The 24,906-nt window shown below is 40.7% G+C and overlaps 1 protein-coding gene across 1 annotated transcript in view; it reads left to right on the forward strand.

Annotated features, from left to right (window-relative positions):
* The window catches only part of srpk1b (SRSF protein kinase 1b), a 56,056-nt gene that overhangs the window by 7,706 nt on the left and 23,444 nt on the right, over positions 1-24,906 (forward strand). Inside the window, exons 2-6 of the mRNA XM_061985660.2 lie at positions 15,130-15,245; positions 18,980-19,088; positions 24,200-24,287; positions 24,353-24,440; positions 24,780-24,886. Of these exons, the coding sequence (XP_061841644.1) occupies positions 15,130-15,245; positions 18,980-19,088; positions 24,200-24,287; positions 24,353-24,440; positions 24,780-24,886 (508 nt within the window). The remainder of the gene's footprint in view (positions 1-15,129; positions 15,246-18,979; positions 19,089-24,199; positions 24,288-24,352; positions 24,441-24,779; positions 24,887-24,906) is intronic.

The following is a 24,906-nucleotide window of genomic DNA, read 5'->3' on the forward strand; positions in this document are numbered from 1 at the left end:
ATAAATGAATGTGTGGGAAACACTGACGTGTGTGTATATACAAGTATATCATATACATGTGTGTATATACAAGTATATGATATACATGTGTGTATATACAAGTATATGATGTACATGTGTGTGTATACAAGTATATGATATACATGTGTGTGTGTGTGTATATACAAGTATATGATATACGTGTGTGTGTATAAACAAGTATATGATATACATGTATGTGTGTGTGTATATACAAGTATATGATATACATGTGTGTGTGTGTATATACAAGTATATGATATACATGTGTGTGTGTATATACAAGTATATGATATACATGTGTGTGTGTATACAAGTATATGATATACATGTGTGTGTATTAGAGATGTGCGGTTTGCGGGCACAACCGCGGAGTCCGCGGATCGGGCGGATGAAATAAAAAAAAATTAGATTTTATCCGCGGGTCGGGTCGGGTGGTTGAAATAAAAAAAAAAAAAAGATTTTAAATAGATTCAGGCGGGTCGCAGTTAAACCAATTCGGAAATATATATACATAGTTAAATGTTGTTACCCACATACGAAAAACGAGCAGGCACCTGCTGCATATGCCACAACAGAAGAAAAAAAAAAAAAGAGATGGACACTTTTACGGAGCGGAGAAGGGACGCCTCGCCGGGGTCCGGGACCGAGGCCCCTTCCCCCGAGAGGGCCCCACCGGGAGCCGTAGCTGAGGCGATCCGTGAGAAGGGCCCGACGCACGTCCAGGGTCACCACCGCGCCCACCGCACCGACACCCCGCCTCGTCCGCCTTCGCCGCGGCCGGCGTCACGCGCAGCAGGTAAGCAGCTTACCTGCCCGCCACCCCCATGGCCGGGGGCTCGTAACAGGGGTCACTCCGCGTGCTCCGCCCGCGCAGCTTACCTGCCCGCCACCCCCATTGCCGGGGGCGCGTAACAGGGGTCACTCCGCGCGCAGTGCGCTCACGAAAGGGGTGGGGCTCACCCTGGTTGATATAGACAGCAGCTGTACGGTGGCCATGGAAGTCGGAACCCGCTAAGGAGTGTGTAACAACCCACCTGCCGAATCAACTAGCCCTGAAAATGGATGGCGCTGGAGCGTCGGGCTCATACGCGGCCGTCGCCGGCAGTGAGACACGCTTGGAGGTGCGCTCAGCGCGGCTCCCATATGATTGCGCACTGGTGTGCGTCTGGGTCGTGACAGCGTGGCACGCGAATGTCTGCACTGCATTGGATCAGTCTCCTTTCTTTAACAGGCAAAAGCTTTATAACCTCACTAATGCCTTGCATCGTCTCTATTAGATATATAACAACGGGCGGGTGCGGGCGGATGCGGTTCTGATCAAATGTTACATCGGGTGGATGGCGGATGGTTGACGACTTTCTGATGCGGTTGCGGATGAAATAATTGCCTATCCGCGCATCTCTAGTGTGTATACAAGTATATGATATACTGTACATGTGTGTGTGTATATACAAGAATATGATATATATGTGTGTGTATATGATAGACGTGTGTGTGTGTGTATATACAAGTATATGATATACATGTGTGTGTATATGATATACATGTGTGTGTATATACAAGTATATGATGTACATGTGTGTGTATATACAAGTATATGATATACATGTGTGTGTATATACAAGTATATGATATACATGTGTGTGTGTATGTATACAAGTATATTATATACATGTGTGTGTATACAAGTATATGATCTACATGTGGATGTGTGTATATACAAGTATATGATATACATGTGTGTGTATATACAAGTATATGATATACTGTACATGTGTGTCTATATACAAGAATATGATATACATGTGTGTGTATATGATAGACGTGTGTGTGTGTATATACAAGTATATGATATACATGTGTGTGTATATGATATATGTGTGTGTGTATATACAAGTATATGATATACATGTGTGTGTATCAGTGACGTGCAGTCACTAGAGGCAGGTGAGGCGGGGCCTCACCTGCCATCATGGAAAGAAAAAAAAATGTAAAAAGAAAAAAAAAATTAAATTGCTATATGTATCCAGTGATTATACTATAAAGTTATTTTCCATTTAACTTCACCAGTTTTAGATTATTTTTATTCAAAATCGCTGAATTTTCACATTTGCCGGTCAAATACTGAGAAGAGACGGTGCGGTGAACAGCAGCCAGTTGAGGCACGTCACTCAGTGCCGCAACATGGATTGCGCAATGACTCGGCTAACTGCTGGCCTGCTGTGCAGATACACTTGCAGACTGCAGGTGTACCTAATTCACAACTCCTCCAACACAAACATTATTGTTTTTGCACTTTTTGGCTTCTTATTAAATAACTTTTGTAACCTATTTTCATGGGCTTTCCTCTTTGTGATGTTAAGTTCCTGTTATGCGCTGTTATACAGTATATGCCTTGAGCTCTTATTTTGAAGGCGCTAAGAGCGGAAGTGATGTCACGTTGCGGAGGTTTTTGAAAGAAGGTAAATAAAGTGGTCCTCGTGTAAACTGGAGCCTCCGTGTTTGTTATTTTGTAGTTTCATACAGTATAGGCGACATTTATAAACCCTCGGTTACACTTTTTTAAATAGATTCAATCTTGCACGTGGAAAGTTGAAGTGAGGGCTTTAGTTGCGGTGCATGGACTTATAATTTCTAAGTAAAGGTAAGACCATAATAACGTTTTTTTTTATTAAATGTGCTTTTTTGTGTGCTTTTGTTTATTTGTGTAAAGTTAAAGTTAAGTTAAAGTACCAATGATTGTCACACACACACACATGGTGTAATGAAATTTGTCCTCTGCATTTGACCCATCCCCTTGATCACCCACTGGGAGGTGAGGGGAGCAGTGGGCAGCAGCGGCGCCGCGCCTGGGAATCATTTTTGGTGATTTAACCCCCAATTCCAACCCTTGATGCTGAGTGCCAAGCAGGGAAGAATGCTGGTATGAGCTTTTAAACATAACCCGTTAACTGCTGCCAATCAAATGGTGAATAAGATACTCTTTAGGGTTCATATGTTTGTAAATCTGACTGTGATGAAGTCAGTGCCTCACCAGCCATCAACCTCACCGCACGTCACTGGTGTGTATATACAAGTATATGATATGCATGTGTGTGTGTATATACAAGTATATTATATACATGTGTGTGTGTGTGTATACTAGTATATGATCTACATGTGTGTGTGGATGTGTGTATATACAAGTATATGATATACATGTGTGTATATACAAGTATATGATATACATGTGTGTGTGTATATACAAGTATATTATATACATGTGTGTGTATACAAGTATATGATATACATGTGTGTGTGTATATACAAGTATATTATATACATGTGTGTGTGTGTATACAAGTATATGATATACATGTGTGTGTATACAAGTATATGATATACATGTGTGTGTGTATATACAAGTATATGATATACATGTGTATGTATACAAGTATATGATATACATGTGTGTGTGTGTATACAAGTATATGATATACATGTGTGTGTATATACAAGTATATGATATACATGTGTGTTTACAAGTATATGATATACATGTGTGTATATACAAGTATATGATATACATATGTGTGTACATACAAGTATATGATATACATATGTGTGTATATACAAGTATATGATATACATGTGTGTGTGTATATACAAGTATATGATATACATGTGTGTGTGTATATACAAGTATATGATATACATGTGTGTGTGTATATACAAGTATATGATATACATGTGTGTGTATATACAAGTATATGATATATATGTGTGTGTATATACAAGTTTATGATATACATGTGTGTGTATATACAAGTTTATGATATACATGTGTATATACAAGTATATGATATACGTGTGTGTGTGTATATACAAGTATATGATATACATGTGGGTAGGGCTGGGCGATATGGCCTTTTTTTTAATATCTCGATATTTTTTGGCCATATCGCGATACACGATATATATCTCGATATTTTGCCTTAGCCTTGAATGAACACTTGATGCATATAATCACAGCAGTATGATGATTCTATGTGTCTACATCAAAACATTCTTGTTCATACTGCATTAATATATGCTCATTTTAAACTTTCATGCACACAACTAAGTCAATTGACCAACACTGTATTTATTAATTGACCAACACTGTATTTATTAATTGACCAACACTGTATTTATTAAACAGTCATTAAGCAGTGGCACAAACATTCATGTCATTTCCAAAACAGAAAGTGCAAAATTGTCAGTCATTTTAAAACAAGCTATTAGTGCACTTTTGTGCATGATGTCTCTAAGATGACAAATCAAAACAACACTAAATTAAAGTGCACTTTTTGTACAGAACGGCACTACAAGAGTTTAAAACAAATAAAGTGCACTTTTGTACATGATGTCACACAAGATATTTCAATAAGTGTCAAATGAAAATTAGCTGCTTAATAGGAAATCAAATTGTGTACGTCCTTCGCTATGTGGTAGGTTCTTGCGGACGTTATCTCTTTTGTCGTTGACTATTTTTTTCATACGATGTTGATGTGGAAATGTTTGCCTCTGCATTTTGATTGTGTGGGCGTGTGGCACCGAACGGAGATGTTGACATGCGGAGTAAGCACTCTACATTCTCTATCGAGTGACTTTTCAAATGATGCTACATATTAGCAGTAATGATACTTTTTGTAGCAATGCTTTTTCCCCACATTTGACAAATTACGGTTGTCTGTTCGACATATTCCCGCTTGAAGCCAAACCACCGCCAGACGATGGACCCCCTGCTGTTTTTCTTGGGAATTAATTCTTCCTTCATTTGTTACCAGATTCGCACCTTCTTTCTCTCGTATTACCGCTAGCATCACAGCTAACTTGAGCCATGCAGCTACCTCTCTGCTGCGCGAGGGCGTATACGTATGTGACGTATGACGTGACAGTATGTGACGTGTGTAAGAAGGTGCGTTCGCTGTCTGTGAGAAGGACAGACTAGAAAGAGTGGGAAGAGCCTGCAGTGTAATGTCCGCAGCTAAAAGCAACTGCGTGAGAACGTATACTCGAATATCACAATATAGTCATTTTCTATATCGCACAGAGACAAACCCGCGATATATCGCGTATATCGATATATCGCCCAGCCCTTCATGTGTGTATATACAAGTATATGATATACGTGTGTGTACATACAAGTACAAACCCCGTTTCCATATGAGTTGGGAAATTGTGTTAGATGTAAATAAAAACAGAATAAAATGATTTGCAAATCATTTTCAACCCATATTCAGTTGAATATGCTACAAAGACAACATATTTATCAAACTGATAAAAATTTTTTTTTTGCAAATAATCATTAACTTTAGAGTTTGATGCCAGCAACACATGACAAATAAGTTGGGAAAGGTGGCAATAAATACTGATAAAGTTGAGGAATGCTCATCAAACACTTATTTGGAACATCCCACAGGTGAACAGGAAAATTGGGAACAGGTGGGTGCCATGATTGGGTATAAAAGTAGATTCCATGAAATGCTCAGTCATTCACAAACAAGGATGGGGCGAGGGTCACCACTTTGTCAACAAATGCGTGAGCAAATTGTTGAACAGTTTAAGAAAAACCTTTCTCAACCAGCTATTGCAAGGAATTTAGGGATTTCACCATCTACGGTCCGTAATATCATCAAAGGGTTCAGAGAATCTGGAGAAATCACTGCACGTAAGCAGCTAAGCCCGTGACCTTCGATCCCTCAAGCTGTACTGCATCAACAAGCGACATCAGTGTGTAAAGGATATCACCACATGGGCTCAGGAACACTTCAGAAACCCACTGTCAGTAACTACAGTTGGTTGCTACATCTGTAAGTGCAAGTTAAAACTCTCCTATGCAAGGCGAAAACCGTTTATCAACAACACCCAGAAACGCCGTCGGCTTCGCTGGGCCTGAGCTCATCTAAGATGGACTGATACAAAGTGGAAAAGTGTTCTGTGGTCTAACGAGTCCACATTTCAAATTGTTTTATGGAAACTGTGGACGTCGTGTCCTCCGGACCAAGGAGGAAAAGAACCATCCGGATTGTTATTGGCGCAAAGTTGAAAAGCCAGCATCTGTGATGGTAGGGGGGTGTATTAGTGCCCAAGACATGGATAACTTACACATCTGTGAAGGCGCCATTAATGCTGAAAGGTACATACAGGTTTTGGAGCAATATGTTGCCATCCAAGCAACGTTACCATGGACGCCCCTGCTTATTTCAGCAAGACAATGCCAAGCCACGTGTTACATCAACGTGGCTTCATAGTAAAAGAGTGCGGGTACTAGACTGGCCTGCCTGTAGTCCAGACCTGTCTCCCATTGAAAATGTGTGGCGCATTATGAAGCCTAAAATACCACAACGGAGACCCCCGGACTGTTGAACAACTTAAGCTGTACATCAAGCAAGAATGGGAAAGAATTCCACCTGAGAAGCTTAAAAATATAGGGTGCGGGAAGCTTGCTAACTTGTTAAACTTAGGCCTCACTAATGCTTGGCTGAAGTGCTTTTAGCTGCTATGTCACTTTGAGTGCGAGAGTTGACTGGATGTCCACTAAGCGGTCAACACCGATCAACCTGTAGGAGTACTTTCCAGAGCCAATCCTCAGTGAACCCAAGTGTGGTTCGTAATGAGGCCTGCCATCCAGCAGACTGTAATGAGGTGACCCCCACACGACTGTTACAGTGAGGAAGCACCACCAACTTCCTTTCCTTGTCGCCAAGAAAATGAATTGTGGTCGTCAGTCACGGTTATATTTTAAATCAAGCAGAGTAGAAAACATCGAATCACTCAATTCTAAGGAAAGAGTTATGAAATCATGAAAAACAAACAAAAAAGCCCACTACAACACAACTCTAGTACTTTGTTGCACCACCTCTGGCTTTTATAACAACTTGCAGTCTCTGAAGCATGGACTGTACTCTTTATCAATCCTGATCTAGCTTTGGTGGACTACCAAAAGTGTGCAAATTGTCCATGTAAACTTGTGCATTTATTGAAGAAGTAATGACAGATATCTTCCCGGTGCCATTACCTGACATTTATAAGTTTGCATGTTTTCTTTGAGCAGTCCAGGGATGGGAATTGATAAGATTTCACTTTCAATTCTGCTTAACGATTCGGTTCCATATTGGTTCTCTTATTGATTCTTATTTGAGGAAAAAAAAGATGGATAGCCTCTATTTTGTTGAGTTTACCTTACAAAGCCTACATTGTGGTCACATACGTAGCATAGATGAAAAAAGGAACTTTAAAAAAAATAAATGTGGTAAAATATTCTTCTGTAGTATTTAACACAATGTGGAAATTATACAAGAAAGCAACATGTGATATTAACCTATTACATGCAAAATGAGATGTGTCGAGCCTTTTATTGGTTGTAGTTTTGATCGTTGTGATCTACAGTTTATGAAAACTTTGAATTGAAAATGTGGGGTTTCAAATAGTGTAAGCCAAGTTAATCAAAGGCGACCCATCAGCCTTCTTGTTCTGCAACCCTGTACACTGTTTGTTTGTCTAATCTTGAACAGGTTTGTGCTGAAAACATAGTTTCGTTGTACTTGTGCAATGACAATAAAGTCCTATCCTATCCTATGGTGATAAAGGCTTGGCATACCTCACTTTGAATGTAATGTTAATTCCTGACATGAATAGACTTGTAATCCATATTTTAATTATTTGAGTTTCACATTTATAATATAATGACTGAGAGAAAATCTGGTGGGAGGAAAACATGCAACTTCTCTTTGACTACAATTGAACGTTCACCTATCGAAAATTAGGAGTATCTACTGTAGCAAATGGGTGCAAGCTTTTGATCACAAACTTGGTCGCTGCTCTGTGACATTTGTCTTGCGGCAGACGTGAGCTGAAGCGAGTACTGCCAGAATCTCTTTCTCGTCATGGTCATCTAAATGAGAAGGCATTCATTTCAATTGAACAAATAGTGCTAAATTGACAGTTAGTACCTGTGATGACGTGCTAGCGTTGCTGCTGCTGGGATGACATCGAAGCCCTTCAAAAACGTGACTTTCATTGATAAAAGTCGCTTGCTGTGTGTTCAAATGTTTCAGCATATTGTTTGAATATCCTGTTGTGATGAAATAGCAGCCTTATAATTATTACAAGAGCGCTTTTGCTGTAATTTTTTGTAAAATGTTAGTGCTTGGGCACTGCCATTTGCCATCTGACATCCTCCCTACCCGGAAGAACAAAATGGCAAGTGATTCCAAGGAATTGTTACACTGTGGGAACTGGTTCTGAACATGAACCGGTTTTTGATTCCCATCCCTAGCAGGCGTTTTCATAAAACTCATTGGAACAACTCCAAAGAAAAGTTTTGGCATCATCACCTTGTCCAATGCATATTGGTAATTCATCACTATCAACATTGTGTGATGATTTACCTTCTTGAAGAAGTTTGACAATCCTCTTCTTTGTTTCAATTGACATCTCTTGTGATTCATGTCAATCCACCTGCTGCAACAGCTAACCAAGGTGTGAACATTCCTTTGTAATTGCAGACTAATGAACACATTGAACCTGATGCAGGCGTTACATTTACAGAGTGATTCCATCTTTGTTCTTCCCAGAATTGAGTAATTTCATATTGTTTTATTCTGCTTGATCCAAAAATGTTCTTAATTTCTTTCAATGTTTCTTATAGCTGGATAGTTTTGTGTCGTGATTATCTGCTTTCTTTCTACAAAATTGAATGAACTGAATTACCATTTTTCAAGTCTAGTTATTCCATAATTGTTGTATTATTGTCATATATCTATCACTTTTGTAGAAGTTTGCATTCTTTTTGTGTTTTATTCGTAAGGTCTAGATTTCCCCATAACATTTTTAAGATTGGAATTGTATTAGATTCTACTGGTGTACCCAATGAAGTGGCTTCTGTGTGCAAGTCACACCCATTCTCTCTGTCGCTCTCTCACTCATTCTTCACGCGTTTACTTCCTTGACATTTATCTCATTTGCTGCTGTGGTAACCACAAGTGCTCACCTGGATGAGGATCATGTGGCTCTTGGACTGGATGCTCACTTTCAAAACAGCCGTGGTAAAGCTGGCCAGTAATTTCACATACGGTACATGTGAGTAGCATACTATTTTACTATTTATACTGCCAGAAGTGTTCACATGGCAGTTTGCATAGATATTAGTGGTTTTAATGACATAATCTTCACCATTCATTTTGGCCCAGTCTCAACTGCAGTTTATTACATAATCAGTCAAGGTGGTCTTGAGTTCGCTCCATCTTTGTGTCCACTGCCTTCACACTGTTTGTTTTTACTGCCATTCCAATCTTTGCCATCAAGTCAAATCAAAAGGAAATACATTGTGAGAATAATGGAAGGGCTTTGTTCAGTCCAAAATCTGTGTTGGCACTACAATGAATATCCTCAAGTGTGTTTTGCTTATTTTTCTGCTCTTTTTGTATGTTGTGTGACGCTGTGATGAAAGGGCTCTTTGCTGGAAACAAATTGTTAACAAAGATGCTCAGTAGGGGTGTGGGAAAAAATCGTTTCGAATTCGAATTGCGATTCTCACGTGCAATTCAGAATCGATTCTCATTTAAAAAAAAATCGATTTAAAATTTTTTTTTTTTTTTTTTTTTTTTTTTTAAATTAATCAATCCAACAAAACAATACACAGCAATACCATAACAATGCAATCCAATTCCAAATTTGCCACTGATTACAACACACACTGTTAAACTTCACAAGTAATTACGGCATTTTTTAAAGAAATATACAAAGGATTTAAGTAGTACATATTTTAGCACACCATTTGTTTCCTTTTAAAGTAGTTTTATTATACGTGTGTGTATATATATCTTTTTTTGTAGGGGGGGTTTACAAACCGAAGAAAAGTGTGTAATGCTTCCCCACTTTCTCATTCAGGCTTCTGTTTGTTGTTGTCATGTCTGGTCTTCATTGGAGCTATGCCACTGATGCATTTTGCTGAATAAGCCAAATCTCAACTTGACTATTTGCTGTGAAGTATTCACATTCCTAGTACTCATGACATCTGGATTGCAAAAGTCATATATTAGCCTCGTGTTTGATTCCCTACCGTTTGCTGCTGATAGGGCTGAATGAGGAATAGTGTATGAAAGGGTTAGTGTGGTCCCCTCACCTGCAATGCAGTGCTGGGTTGTGTTGGCCAATCACCTCTTGGCAGTCAGTGGAAGGGGCGGGGCTAGAAGCCATCGGCAGCCAATGAGAGTTGCCGGTCAGATGGAGAGAGTAAGAGTGTGTTTGCTGAGCTCCAGTGCTGCTTTCCTTCTCTTCCCATCTCTACTCTGCTTTCCATTTTCCTTTTTTCTCCCTCTTGGCTAATGGAGTGAGTAGAAGATCTTTGCACACCTGTCACGGCCCATGGGCATCCGTGCATCTTGTAGGTAAGCAAGCAGGCATCGCTGCTGTCCTGTGAGTATCCTGCTTTTTGCCCTTGTCTGCTATTCACAAGGTGTCAGGTTCTGTATATGTGCTGCAATCTTCAACTTTAGAAGGCGCACATTTGTTAGCGTCCCAGTTCTTTGGTGGTTTTGGCTTACATATATTCTTTTAGTTCTGTTTCTGCATTCTATTTAGATTTTTGGCTCTTTCTGGATCTAGTCTTTTTGGGAATGGGACTTAAATCTTCACTGTTTTAATCCCAACGACTGATATTTACCCAAATGTAAACTGCATATTTGATGTATTCAATAGGATTGTATCTAATGGCTAACTTTGTTTTTGGCAAGTCTAAACAATTATCTTTGAATATAAATGTGCCTCACGTCTGCTGAGCAATAAATATGATAAGCTGTGGCTGTGTTCAGGACGCTGCATACACAAGTAGAACGCAAACAACCATTATTTGCATTATTGCCTACCTCTGTTTTCATTCAGTCAAAATATAAGAGAGCTCAGCATCCAGTAGAAATGACTTAATTTACAATAACAGTACTTAAAACCTTCAACTTAAACTGATTACAAACCCCACAACTCAGCCCCCTGCTACACAAACGATCATCAGTATTCAAATTCAATTATTTCTTTGTAGCTGTAGGATTTAGTACATGCAGAATTGTTGTTGTGCATCTGTCATCTGTAATGCAATCTGCTAAATTCCATATTCTGGAATTTTTGCATTGAAGAACTCCAAATTCTCTAATAAAATGTTAACAGGACTGTTTGTCATTATTAAAGTAGCAGTAGAGTGGAAAAACAAGTTGACTTTATATGCTTAATTGTGTTTCATTGTATCTATTAAACCATATCCGCAAAGCATGTAAAAATACTGTTTAAACATCACAAAATGCCACAAATTCAGTTTCTGTTCTGAATACCTTCAGAGTGACATCACTGTAGTACCGCTTCTGCATTTTCACCATGTTATCAGATCAGTCATACTGGAAATACGTAAAAATTGGATGTGCTGATTATCTTTCACAATCTTTATATAAGACAAGAACACATATGTTTGTCTTTTTTATGCATTGGAAATGGTAAATACATATCTAACAATTGAATCCTCTCATTATACTCTCTAAAAACATCCAGAAAGCACCAACAATACTCCATTTACATGTTGTGACCTGAAAATTAACCAAACATGAGTGATATTGTCATAAGAGCCAACGCAGACGGACTATTTTCGCGGCACATTGATAGCAGTGAGCTAATGCTTGCTTACGCTGCTATTGTTGACACACTATAAGCTGGCGGTTAGTTAAGGGGGAGTCTGTCCAAGGGGGGACAGGCGGCAGGACGGGGAAGAGGGTGGGTGGGTGTAAGGAACAGTGTAACTCGCCATCACGTCTCCACCTCATCGCTTGGTGTTAGTGTGTTTAAATTGTCAGACGATTGCTTCTCTGATGTCTCCATCGTGTTAAACTTAAAGTACCAATGATTGTCACACACACACTAGGTGTGGCGAAATTATCCTCTGCATTTGACCCATCACCCTTGATCACCTCCTGGGAGGTGAGGGGAGCAGTGGGCAGCAGTATCTTTATCTGGACATCTTCTACTACATTCAGCAACTTTGTCTCCATTGGAAGTTTTCCTATTAGTCTGTCCTGCTTGTGGCTGTTGAGTTTTGCCTAGTGAAAAAAAAACATTTCTATAGATTTTTACAAAATTACATTCAATAATCATGAATACATTATTTGGGATAACGCCACTTTAGCAGAGGTGTAAGATAGTGACATGTTATTTACAACATGTCAAATGGCCCTCAACATCGTCGGGAAACAATGTGTGTCAATAAAGCACTTCATCCAGGTATTTACATTTTGACAGAAAAAAAAAATATTTAATGCAACTGCAGTTTTACTTAACTCAATATTATTTATTACAAGAAACTACTTAAAGCATTTTTAATACAACCCTATTTAAATGCATCTAAAACAGCTGAACTTTAATATATGCTTGCCATCTTGACTTCTGATTCCATCCATCCATCCATCCATTTTCTACCGCTTATTCCCTTCGGAGTCGCGGGGGGCGCTGGAGCCAATCTCAGCTACAATCGGGCCGAAGGCGGGGTACGCCCTGGACAAGTCGCCACATCATCGCAGGGCCAACACAGATAGACTGACAACATTCACACTCACATTCACACACTAGGGCCAATTTACTGTTGCCAATCAACCTATCCCCTGGTGCATGTCTTTGGACTTCTGATTCCAAAGCAAGTATTTTAGTCACACTGTTGTCAAACAATGATCATATTCAAACAAATATGATTCCACATTGTTGAAAGTGGTCATCTGAGAGCATTTGTAATTGCAGTGCAGTTCATATAAAAATGTGTTGATGCCCCAGATATACAACAATATTACTTCATAGCCATACCTGAAGTAGAGCTCTTCTCTCTTTCACCACAGAAGATTGTGGATTGCTCCCATTGGAATCTTGCTGCTCTTGTACATTATTTGCCATATCTTTGTCTGTGACCAGGCTGTCAAGGGTGAATGGAGAATCCCAACTCCTGTTCCGATGTTTCTATTCCAAATGGAATGGATGTAGTTGATGGAGAACCGCCCCAGGTCTGCTGGCATAGTTGGAAGTACAGCAAAACAACTCCAGCGTAACCACTTCTTCCACCTGCGTCGACTGCTTGTCTGTACTTTCAGTTTAGTGCCGATAGTTGTTTTTGTCATGTACTCTTTCCGATGAGGAAATTCCTCAGATGTCCCTCCCAGTCCGTACCGCTCCAAAAATTGGGTAAGAATGTCACCATACTTGGACTGACAAGTTTCCCAGTCAGTTAACTTTAAACTCCAAAACGATGCTTAAAAGTAGCTCTACTTCTCTGTCAGTCCACATATATCATTCTTTCTTGCCGTGACCCGCCATTTTTGCTATATGCCGCCTCCGGAAATGACGTTTTGGATGTTTCTGATTGGCTAAAATGGTCTTAAGTCCTAGGCTACATTGCCCCCAGTATTTTGGCATGCGTATGACACTCAGTGTATGCGTTTGCTTGGGGGCAGAGATAGTTTTTTTAATGCGAACGTGTGGCTGGAGATCTTGCTAAGACCTTAGTTAGGCGGTGGCTCTTTGTTGTTAAGACGGTCGCCTTAACAACAAAGTGCTGCGGGAAACCCTGTTGCTGAAAGTACATTCTAAATTATAATTCATGCATCTCTCACCTGCTAGTAGACAAATGTGGCCATGGACCCACAGGCTGGTCCACTTTCACATCCCCGCGAAAAAGAGCCCATAAGAGGCTTCCTGCAGGAACTTTTTTTATCCTTCGTGAGGATTGGGATTGAATCTTCATCCAAACACGATTATGTGAGTGCCCAGTCGGTCGGCATCCCAGCGAGAGTAGAAATATTAGTATTTGTTTTATTGTGGTTTGTATGTTTGGCACCTAGCAATGCTGCGAATGCTAGTGTCACAATGAGCTGCATACGCTTTTAAAACTTATTTCTCATCCTCTTTGTGTTCGGGCTCAAAAATATGAGGTCCAGGATCATAATTTTCCCCAAAGTAATAGTCGTTGGCTCCCATAAAGTCTGCTTGATTAGCTTTGACGTTGATGGGGAAGGGATCTGTGGTTCCTAGCTCGACGTCACGCGATCACGTGACTAGCTTCCTCATTATCTCTCAAAATGGCTGGGGAATCTTTGTGAGATTGATTCTATTTGATCATATCTTTTTACTTGCAAACTTTGAAGTGTTTAGGTGTCATAAATCCCATGTATATGATAATAGCTTCAGTATAGAGGCAACTGTTTCTTTCACTCGACTGTTACTTGAAAAGGTTTGCAATTACATTTTATAGCAAATGATGCCCATACAGTAGTTTCATCTGAGGCAGAACGCCTATTATGGATATTCTGCTCGTTGTCTTCTGCGTAAAAGTGATAACCTCCTATAGTTTGACAGTATGTTTGTTCCACTGAGCAACTGGAGAAAATGATCCTTCATAATTGAATCCACCATGTTCATATTTACTCATCTCCACCTGCCCGCTAAATCACTGTCTCTTTAGCAATACAGTTCATGTTTAATGCCATTAGGCCTTGCTGTTTACTTCTGTGCCCGTTGTGTCTTGTTTGAGGAGTTGCACTGATTTGGTAAAACCTTATTCTCATAAATGATATGTTGTTGCCATGGCAAATATAGTATGTCAATTAGACTCGTTATGTACAATTGGCCAGTATCTTGTCCGGCACAAATACCGTAATTCATTGCTCTTGTTAATTAGAGTGGCTAAAGGGGGAACTGCGCTGACCCTAATTCCAGTGTTGCCCTCTTGAGTTTTAGCTGCTATTTTTGTAACAGCTACAAAGACTTTGGATTCTCAAGTAATGAGTGGGAAAAGTGGAGAAAATATCAGTTCAGTAGTTGACATGTATGTGTGCTAGAGGTAACCATGCATGTGTTTTATCTTTGAAATAAAAATGGTTTGAGTATTTAAAGGTACAACACAATTTGTTTTGCTCACACACAAACGTTAATTTACTTGATTTGCTTTTCCCATTTTTGACATTTTCTTCATCTGACTATAATGTGAAACTTCCTCTCCGCTTTTCCATTCACCTCTGTCCTGACAAAGTCATCATTGTCCTTTAACGTCTCTTTCATCTTCAGACCAGAGCCACAGGGTTCCAAGCTGAGTCAAACGGACTCACCTGGCCCGGATCAAGATGAGGAGATCCTGGGCTCTGATGACGACGAGCAGGAGGACCCCGGTGACTACTGCAAGGGTACCACGCATTTGTTCTCACTGAAGTAGGGATGTAATGATGTTATGTCATAGGTGTCAAACTCTGGCCCGCGGGCCAAATTTGACCCGTCGTGTAATTTCACTTGGCCCGTGAGGTGATATCAAATTAACACTAGAGCTGGCCCGCCGATTATATACAGCCGCGGTACACCGCTAATTCTCATACTTGCCAAACCTCCCGGGAGACTCCCAAATTTCAGTGCCCCTCCCGAGAATTGTAACGTCCCCTTTTCGTCCAGTCCAACGAGTTCTGGCTCAGTTACATAATATCTGCGGCTTTGGCACGCACACAGAAGTGAATGCAACGCATACTTGATCTTCAGCGATACAGGTTACACTAAGGGTGCCAGTATAAAAACCTTTAACATTGTTGGAAATATACGCCACACTGTGAATCCACACCAAACAAGAATGACAAACACATTACGGGAGAACATCCGCACAGTAACACAACATAAACAGAACCCTTTGCAGCACTAACTCTTCCGGGACGCTACAAGGTGTGTGTATGTGTGTGGGGCGGCAGGGTTTGGAGGTAGCACGGGTGTATATTGTAGCATCCCGGAAGAGTTAGTGCTGCAAAGGGTTCTGGGTATTTGTTCTGTTGTGTTTATGTTGTGTTACTGTGCGGATGTTCTCCCAAAATGTGTTTGTCATTCTTGTTTGGTGTGGATTCACAGTGTGGCGTATATTTCTAAGAATGTTAAAGTTGCTTATACGGCCACTCTCAGTGTAAACCGTATCGCTGTTGATGAAGTATGCTTTGCATTTACGTGTGTGAGCGTACAGGAGCCTCTCATATCTTGTAACTAGGCGGGCACGTTGTTAGAAGGGATGAAAAGCGGACGTGACGTCAGCTCGTAGAAGACGTTAAAAGCAGTGCCTGTAAGGCACGCCCCCAAGACTGAGGAATACGAGATATAATGACTGATGAACACCTTCGTTTGATAATGAGGGATGCCCCAGCTCAAAGCCTGAGCCCCGACATTAATGAACTAGCATCCAAGAAAAGATGCCAGGTATCTGGCTTGGGCCATCAGATTAGATCAGTGTGTTGCAAACTGAGCAGTTTAAAGTCCTGAATGGTTGGTTTATTCATTGTTATTTTATTTTCAAATTTATTAGCCTGTGGAAAAAGTTAATGTTGATATTTACCTCAGAAGGCTGCAAATAGAAAAGAGGCATTACATTTTTATTTAAATTGTATTTGATATGCCATTGATATTTTTTAATTATTATTATTATTATTTGAAACTCGATTTTGTATGTCACTATAAAGTTATATAAGCCTTGCTTGTTCAATATTTAATGCAAAACTTGTTTGGGTCCCTATCAAAAAGGTTAATTTGTTCAACCTTGGCCTGTGGCTTTGTTCAGTTTAAAATTTTGTCCCACTCTGTATTTGAGTTTGATACCCCTGTGTTATGTGCTCTAAAACTAGGGTGGGAATCTTTGGGCACCTCACCATTCAGGATGTATGATTCAATTCAAAATAGATTCTTTAATTGATGTATATTGATGCAGTTTTACATTGCTTTTCCTTTCACTAAACAAGCGTTTATCACTTGAAAGTTGCAACTTAAAAAAAAAAAATGAATAAGAAACAGTTCAATTAATTCCCACATTTATTAAATGTGTGCAGAACTAGAACATAAGTGCTCCCAAATAAAGAAGCTGGTTGGTTTTCTCAGTGAGGTAGCTCTCTGCAGTCAGCCAAGTTTTATAATATTCATTTAAAATATATAAATTGATTATCGTCCGATGTTTACTAATCAATTTTTTAATTGTCCATGTCCGAATTGCGATCCATCTAAAAATCGATTATTTCCCCCCACCTCTACACACAGAAATCTTTTAACCAAGCTTTATGCCTCAATGGTTATCGCCCCGTTGCACTCACCCTCATCATAATGAAGTGCTTCGAGAGGCTGGTAAAGGAATATATTGTCTCCAGACTTCCCCTCACATTCGACCCATACCAGTTTGCTTATCGCCCTAACCGCTCCACAGAGGACGCCATCTCCTCTGCACTCCACCTGAGCTTAGAACATCTGGAAGGAAAGGACACACACGTGCGGATGGTGTTTCTGGACTTCAGCTCAGCATTCAACACCATCATCCCGCAGCACTTGGTGAGAAAACTGGCCCCCCTTGGATTCAGTACCCCCCTTTGCAACTGGCTGCTTGACTTCCTCACAGACAGACCCCAGTCTGTGAGAGTGGGCAACAACACCTCCAGTGCCATCTCCCTGAGCACCGGCTCCCCCCAGGGCTGCGTCCTGAGTCCGCTGCTGTTCACGTTGATGACCCATGACTGCTGCGCCAGGTCCACTACTAACCACATTGTGAAGTAAGCGGACGACACGACAGTAGTAGGCCTCATCCGTGACAACAAAGACATGGACTACAGGGAGGAGGTGTAACATCTGGTTGACTGGTGCAGAACCAACAACCTGGTCCTGAATGTCGACAAGACCAAGGAGATCATTGTTGACTTCAGGAAGCACCAGTCCAGCCACGCTCCACTCTTCATCAACGGCACAGCGGTGGAGATGGTAAGCAACACCAAGTTCCTGGGGGTTCAGATAACTGACAATATAACCTGGTCCCTACACACCGGAGCTCTTGTAAAAAGAGCTCAGCAGCGCATGCACTTTTTGCGTCGGATGAAAAGAGCACAGCTCCCTCCCCCCATTCTCACCACATTCTACAGAGGCACTATAGAGAGCCTGCTGACCAACAGCATCTCTGTCTGGACTGGAGCCTGCAATGCCTCAAACTGGAAGTCTCTCCAGAGAGTGGTGAGGACGGCGGAAAAGATCATCAGGACTCCTCTTCCTCCTATACAGGAGATCGCAAAAAGCCGCTGCCTGACCAGGGCTCAGAAAATCTGCAAAGACTCCTCCCACCCCCACCAAGGACTGTTTTCACTGCTGGACTCTAAAAAGAGGTTCCGCAGCCTCCAAAGCAGAACCTCCAGGTTCTGTAACAGCTTCTTCCCTCAGGCCGTAAGACTCTTGAACGCATCATAATTATCCCCTCAATTCCCCCCAAAATGCATTAACTTGCTGGAATAAAAAAGACAATATAACATACATCCATAAACGTGGATGCATATGAAAAAGTGCAATATATTTATCTGTACAGTAGCCTATTTATTTATTTATATATGCACCGTATTGCTTTTTTATCCTGTACTACAATGAGCTAATGTAACAACATTTTGTTCTTATCTGTACTGAAAAGTTCAAATTTGAATGACAATAAAAAGGAAGTCTAAGTCTAAGTCTTTATGTCAGTAATATAAATAGACACACAATATATATCTTTATATGTACCTTCAGGGAGCACAGTCTGTGGATTGAATGTGCACAATGTTCATGCTAGTCAGTAATGTGTTAGATTGGAGTACAACATTTTTAATTTAAGATGTTACTCTGTCTTGTATTCATGTTGACACTTAGGGTAACTGGAGATTAGCGCGATACTTGCCTGTAAGGAAAAAAGAGCGTTGAACTTTGTGTTACTTCTTCTAGAGCTTTAATGAGTTTTCACGTTTAAAAAAAAAAAACATTTTTAAGGCATGGCGGCTTTTATTTTGCTGTGGTGGCGCACCACGATCAATTACATTAGGGGAAACCCTGACCCTAATAGAAAAGTGAAAATTACAAACACATAAATGCAATGTACATTAACCTATCTGTGTTTGGGCAGGTGGCTATCACCATGTGAAGATTGGAGATCTTTTCAACGGAAGGTACCATGTGATCCGGAAGCTGGGCTGGGGGCACTTCTCCACTGTGTGGCTGGCTTGGGACATCCAGTAAGTTGACCTTTAATTCGCTTTGTATTTTTGAAAAAACATATGGACTACAGCTTTAAAGGGGACCTATAATGATTTTTGATAATGACTTTTAAATAGTATGATATTGGATACTCGTGTTAAACGATGTCAAATTACAATGTTCATGCATTTGGTTGTGAGCGTGCACACAGTTTTAGATGCCTCTAAACGCTGTCTGTTTTGGACATTTGTGACTTCACAAATTGACAGACATGGGACATGCAGTGACATAAATGCAGTTTTTTTCGGGCGTACCTATTGTGAATATGTATACTCTTTACCTTTATTTGTGACTAGGCCTGGAAGATACACTGATTTGATCAATTAACTCAAGTTTTTTTTGCGGACGGTTTATAAAATAGAAAATGATTCTGCTTCGGTATACTCCTTGATCCAAGGCGCTTCACACACACAGCAACATGGCAACTGCTAAAGCCAACAAGAGCCCTAAGTTTTTTCCAAAGAAGCAAGTTTAGTTTGGATTTATGACAACAGACGGGGACCAAACAACATGTACCGTACACCGCAAAATAAAATAAAAAAGGCAGTAGCACAAGAAACTTATCTCAGCATCTGGTAAATGCAACTCTTCACAAGGCGAACAATACCACCACAACAACAAACAAACTGTGGTGCCCTTAAACTGAAAAAAACTGTGTTTATCCACTTCCTGAAATTATAGATCCCTCTTGATGTTTGAGTTGATTATTTATTTGCATTTTTGTTTACCGTATTTTCCGCACTATAAGGCGCACCGGATTATTAGCCGCACCTTCAATGAATTACATATTTCATAACTTTGTCCACCAAAAAGCCGCCCCGGATTTTAAGCCGCGCCTACGCTGCGCTAAAGGGAATGTCAAAAAAACAGTCAGATAGTTCAGTCAAACTTTAATAATATATTGAAAACCAGCGTTCTAACAACTCTGTCCCAAAATGTACGCAAATGTGCAATCACAAACATAGTAAAATTCAAAATGGTGTAGAGCAATAGCAACATAATGTTGCTCGAACGTTAATGTCACAACACACAAAATAAACATAGCGCTCACCTTCTGAAGTTATTCTTCATTCGTAAATCCTTCGAATTCTTCGTCTTCGGTGTCCGAATTGAAAAGTTGCGCAAGCGTGGTATCCAAAATGGCCGGTTCCGTCTCGTCGAAGTCATCGGAGTCAGTGTCGCTGTTGTTCTGTGAATCCTGCCTTCCGGAAAGCTCGGACCACAGTTGTGACCGAAATATCTGCCCAGGCATTTACGATCCACTGGCAAATGTTGGCGTATGTCGTCCGGCGCTGTCTGCCCGTCTTAGTGAAGGTGTGTTCGCCTTCGGAGCTGTGTGAAAAAAGCCACCCGGCCTCTTCGCGTAAACTTCCCTTAACCACTCGCTCATCTTTTCTTCATCCATCCATCCCTTCGAGTTAGCTTTTATGATGACGCCGGCTGGAAAGGTCTCTTTTGGCAAGGTCTTCCTTTTGAATATCACCATGGGTGGAAGTTAGCATGGCAAGCTAGAACCACAGTGAAGGATGACTTCTCATTCCCTGTGGTGCGAATATTCACCGTACGTGCTCCCGTTCCACAGTGCGGTTCACAGGAATATCAGTTGCTGTGAAATACGGTAGTAATCCGTGTGCGGATGGAGAGATTGCGTCTTTTTATGAACCGGATCCTTGTCGCTTAGTAGGAGCCATTTTGTGGTCTTTACAGATGTAAACAGGAAATGAAACGTACGGTGATATCCGCGCGTTTTTTCTTCTTCTTCCGGGGGCGGGTGGTTGCTTACAGTAGAAGAAGAAGCGCTTCCTGTTCTATGGGGGCGGGTGCTTTCCTTGGCGGTTGCTTGCGTAGAAGAAGAAGCGCTTCCTGTTCTACCGGGAAAAAAGATGGCGGCTGTTTACCGAAGTTGCGAGATCGAAACTTTATGAAAATGAATCGTAATAAAGCGCACCGGGTTATAAGGCGCACTGTCAGCTTTTGAGAAAATGTGTGGTTTTTAGGTGCGCCTTATAGTGCGGAAAATACGGTACATAAGTATTTTATTCAAGACAGACTTTTGCCTCCCACAAGTATCTTTCAATTGAGTTTTATTTTAAAATGATACCTATACAAAATGCAACTTATCGTATTTTCCGGACTATAGAGGGCACCAGGATATAAGTCGGACCCACCAAATTTTAGAAGAAAAAAATATTTTCCATATATTAGTCGCACCGGACTAGAAGCCGCACATTGTAAAAGGAGTTATTTACACAGAAATATTTTGCAAATGTTTATTTACATACCTTAATTGTTTCCAACTCGTACCTGTCACACGGCAGTAAAACGGCTGATCAAACAAAACAGAAGTCATCGTCATGGACCCGCTAGCTGCGCAAGCTAGCTCTCCAACCAGCTAAACAGACTCAATAACTCCACTGTGACATTTTGGTGAATTTACGAAACTGAAACAAAATAAAAAGAATGCCATTTTAAGTTAATAATACTAAAAAAGACACTCGTAAACATGTTAGCAATGCAGCTAATGCTTACGATGCTAGCTTCATTACAGTACGATAGCATGTACAAGTACGCATAAAAACACTCCTACAGACATCACACATGGGATGGTATAGTAAGTAAAAAATGTTTTAGTTATATTGTAAAACTTTCAAACGTTCCTTACAAGATAAATGAAGAATCCATAGAGTAGACACACTATGGACGGCTAGAAGACCGAATGACAACTGTACTTCAAGTAGGTTCATAGCTCAGTCTAAACAAAAGGGCAATTCAGCCACTGCAGCACCTGCAGTGAGCGTAGTTGTCCAAAAGATAGTGCCATAGCACAAAAATAACACATCTATTCAGTGTGTTTGCTTGTTTGTTTTTTTTACAGTATTTACATTTTAGTCAGCCAACAGCGTAGACAAATCTATAAATTAGCCGCATTGTTTTATAAGCCACAGGGTTCAAAGCCTAGGAAAAAAGTAGCGGCTTATAGTCCGGAATTGACGGTATATCTGTTGTAAAAAAGAATCTTGAGGGAAAAAAGTTACGAGTCAGATGCAATGTATGTTCATGCCATGTAATCTGTGGAATTCTCCTTTCAAACTGCTCATTTTTCATCAAATAAAAACAAAAGGTTATTGTAATTTATCACTGTCATTTGTATTTATTGGTTTATTTTAAAAGTAGCAAAAATATCAGGAATTAAATTTTTTGGGCAAAAAATTCTGGATTGTCTTTTTAAGTCACATCGCCAGGAGCTATTTTCAAACGTGTTTGGGGAACAAATACGAGGATGATCCTCTTCAAGATACAGTGGAACCTCAATCTACAAACTTCATTGGTTTTGGAACATGGTTCGCTGACTGAAACATTGGTCAAGTGAAACAGATTTTCTCTATAGAAAACAATATAAACATGAATAATTGGTTCATGCCTGGACAAAAGTCCCAATTTCATATTATAAAATGCACACTTTGAGGACAGTCTTAATGTCTGTATACTGTATGTATCAAAATAACAAGTGAGTAATGGCTCAACCATCTCTTTTTATATTCAAAGATCACAACAACAGCCAGCTTAACTGTCGACGTGTTCACACACACACACACACACACACACACACACACACACACACACACACACACACACACACACACACACACACACACACACACACACACAGTCCCTTTGGTGCACTTCAAAATGTTACCAATCACGTTTCCACAGTACAAAACTAAAGAGGAAACTCCTTTTACCCTGTGACTTTGAATATTGATGTCATTCGTTGAACAGTCTGGGAGAGGTAAACTAGCATAGCATCAGCTTCCAGCCACAACTAGCGCTAGCACAAGCTGTCCTGCTACTGCATTCTCCTTCGCTGTAATAAAGGTCCCCCCTGGCTTCTTTTTCCAAAAAAGTCTAGTCTTGGTAGAAATCCCACATCACGAATACAATCCAAGTTGAAGCGTCAGTGTTGTCCGATCAGTCTCGCCAGGCATCAGCGACACTCTTTTTAAACTTTCCCAAACACCCACGGCTTGCCCTAAATTGTTCTTCCGTGCTAGCTTCAGCATTGTCACTTTTGGACATCAAGTCGCTATATAAATGATAAATGGGTTATACTTGTATAGCGCTTTTTTACCTTCAAGGTACTCAAAGCGCTTTGACAGTATTTCCACATTCACCCATTCACACACCCATTCACACGCTGATGGCGGGAGCTGCCATGCAAGGCGCTAACCAGCACCCATCAGGAGCAAGGGGTGAAGTGTCTTGCCCAAGGACACAACGGACTTGACTAGGATGGTAGAAGGTGGGGATTGAACCCCAGTAACCAGCAACCCTCCGATTGCTGGCACGGCCACTCTACCAACTTCGCCATGCCGCCCCTAAATGGCAAACCTTCTCTCAAATGGTAGCCTTGGAAATGCTATGGCCGGCTAGCTGCTTCTCATTTAGCTACACTAGGAACAGCTTATCTACGTGGTCTTGGGAAGATATTTAACTCCTCTGGCAAAGTCGGCAACCATTAAAAAGTCCTTTTTGATAATGGTTGCAATTATGGACTTGTTTTTGCCATACATGTGAGCCCATCCTGCTAGGCAAAACGTAAACAGGATGTGACGTCAAAATGGCGTTTTACAGGAAGTGTTGTCATCAAATTGGCAGCCCTCATAGACTATCCGGCGGCAAACAAAAGGAATACATAAATAAGGTCGCACACCGAGGAATATTTGGCTGAACAGAGGTGTTCGTGGATCGAGCTTCCGCTGTATATATTTTAAGAGTGTACATTTTCAAAATGTCAATTCTCAAACTTTCGGAAAGGGAAGGCGTCAAGTCAAGTCAACTTTATTTATATAGCACATTTACAACAACTTTTAAATTGAACCAAAGTGCTTTACAGGTTAAAAAAAGCAAAGTGAAAAAAAAAAATGTTTTTTTTAAAAAGGTGTGCAGGGTTTCATTTGCCATCTCCAAGGGAACGCCTCCATAAATGAACAGCGAGGTATAAATGTTATCAAACATGTGTCATCATGGGTCCCCTTAAGTAAATGATGCCTGGAGGTAAATGTAAAGTGTAATGACTGTTTTCTCCCAGGGAGAAGCGCTTTGTGGCCATGAAGGTTGTGAAAAGTGCTGAACATTACACAGAGACCGCTCTGGATGAGATCAAGCTGCTCAAATCTGTAATGCTCTCTATCTCATTCCACTTGATTTGGTTTGCTCTCATACAAACAAGTGTTTTCTCCAGGTGCGAAACACAGACCCCAGTGATCCCAGCAGAGAGCGAGTGGTGCAGCTTCTGGATGACTTCAAAATTTCTGGCATGAATGGCACTCGTATCTTTTTCAAACATTTTCAAATACCCAACTGTGCACCCAATTTACCTGTGAACTACAATTGAGGAGGTTGGTTGCACCCAGGTCACTATTCAGCCATCATATCTGACATTGACAGCAATCAGTGGTGACTGTTTGAGGCAAACTAAAGTCTCTGATTTTAGCCCACCCCCAGTGCTCTGCTCAGCTATTTGTGGTTCCTCTGCTGTCAACTAGCTAGCACATCAGCCCATTGACGTTGGCATCAGCCCTTTTTCCTCTAGTTTGCAGCTGTGCTCTCTAACAGCATGCCATTGTTGTGCCTTTGCAAGTCCAAGCCTTGACTTTGCATTTCACCAGATGTGTGCATGGTGTTTGAGGTGCTGGGGTACCACTTACTGAAATGGATCATCAAGTCCAATTATCAAGGGCTGCCCCTGCCATGTGTTAAGAGCATCATTAGACAGGTAATGTGGATCTACACAAG

Source organism: Nerophis lumbriciformis, linkage group LG23, assembly GCF_033978685.3.
Source record: "Nerophis lumbriciformis linkage group LG23, RoL_Nlum_v2.1, whole genome shotgun sequence".
Classification (NCBI taxonomy): Eukaryota; Metazoa; Chordata; class Actinopteri; order Syngnathiformes; family Syngnathidae; genus Nerophis; species Nerophis lumbriciformis.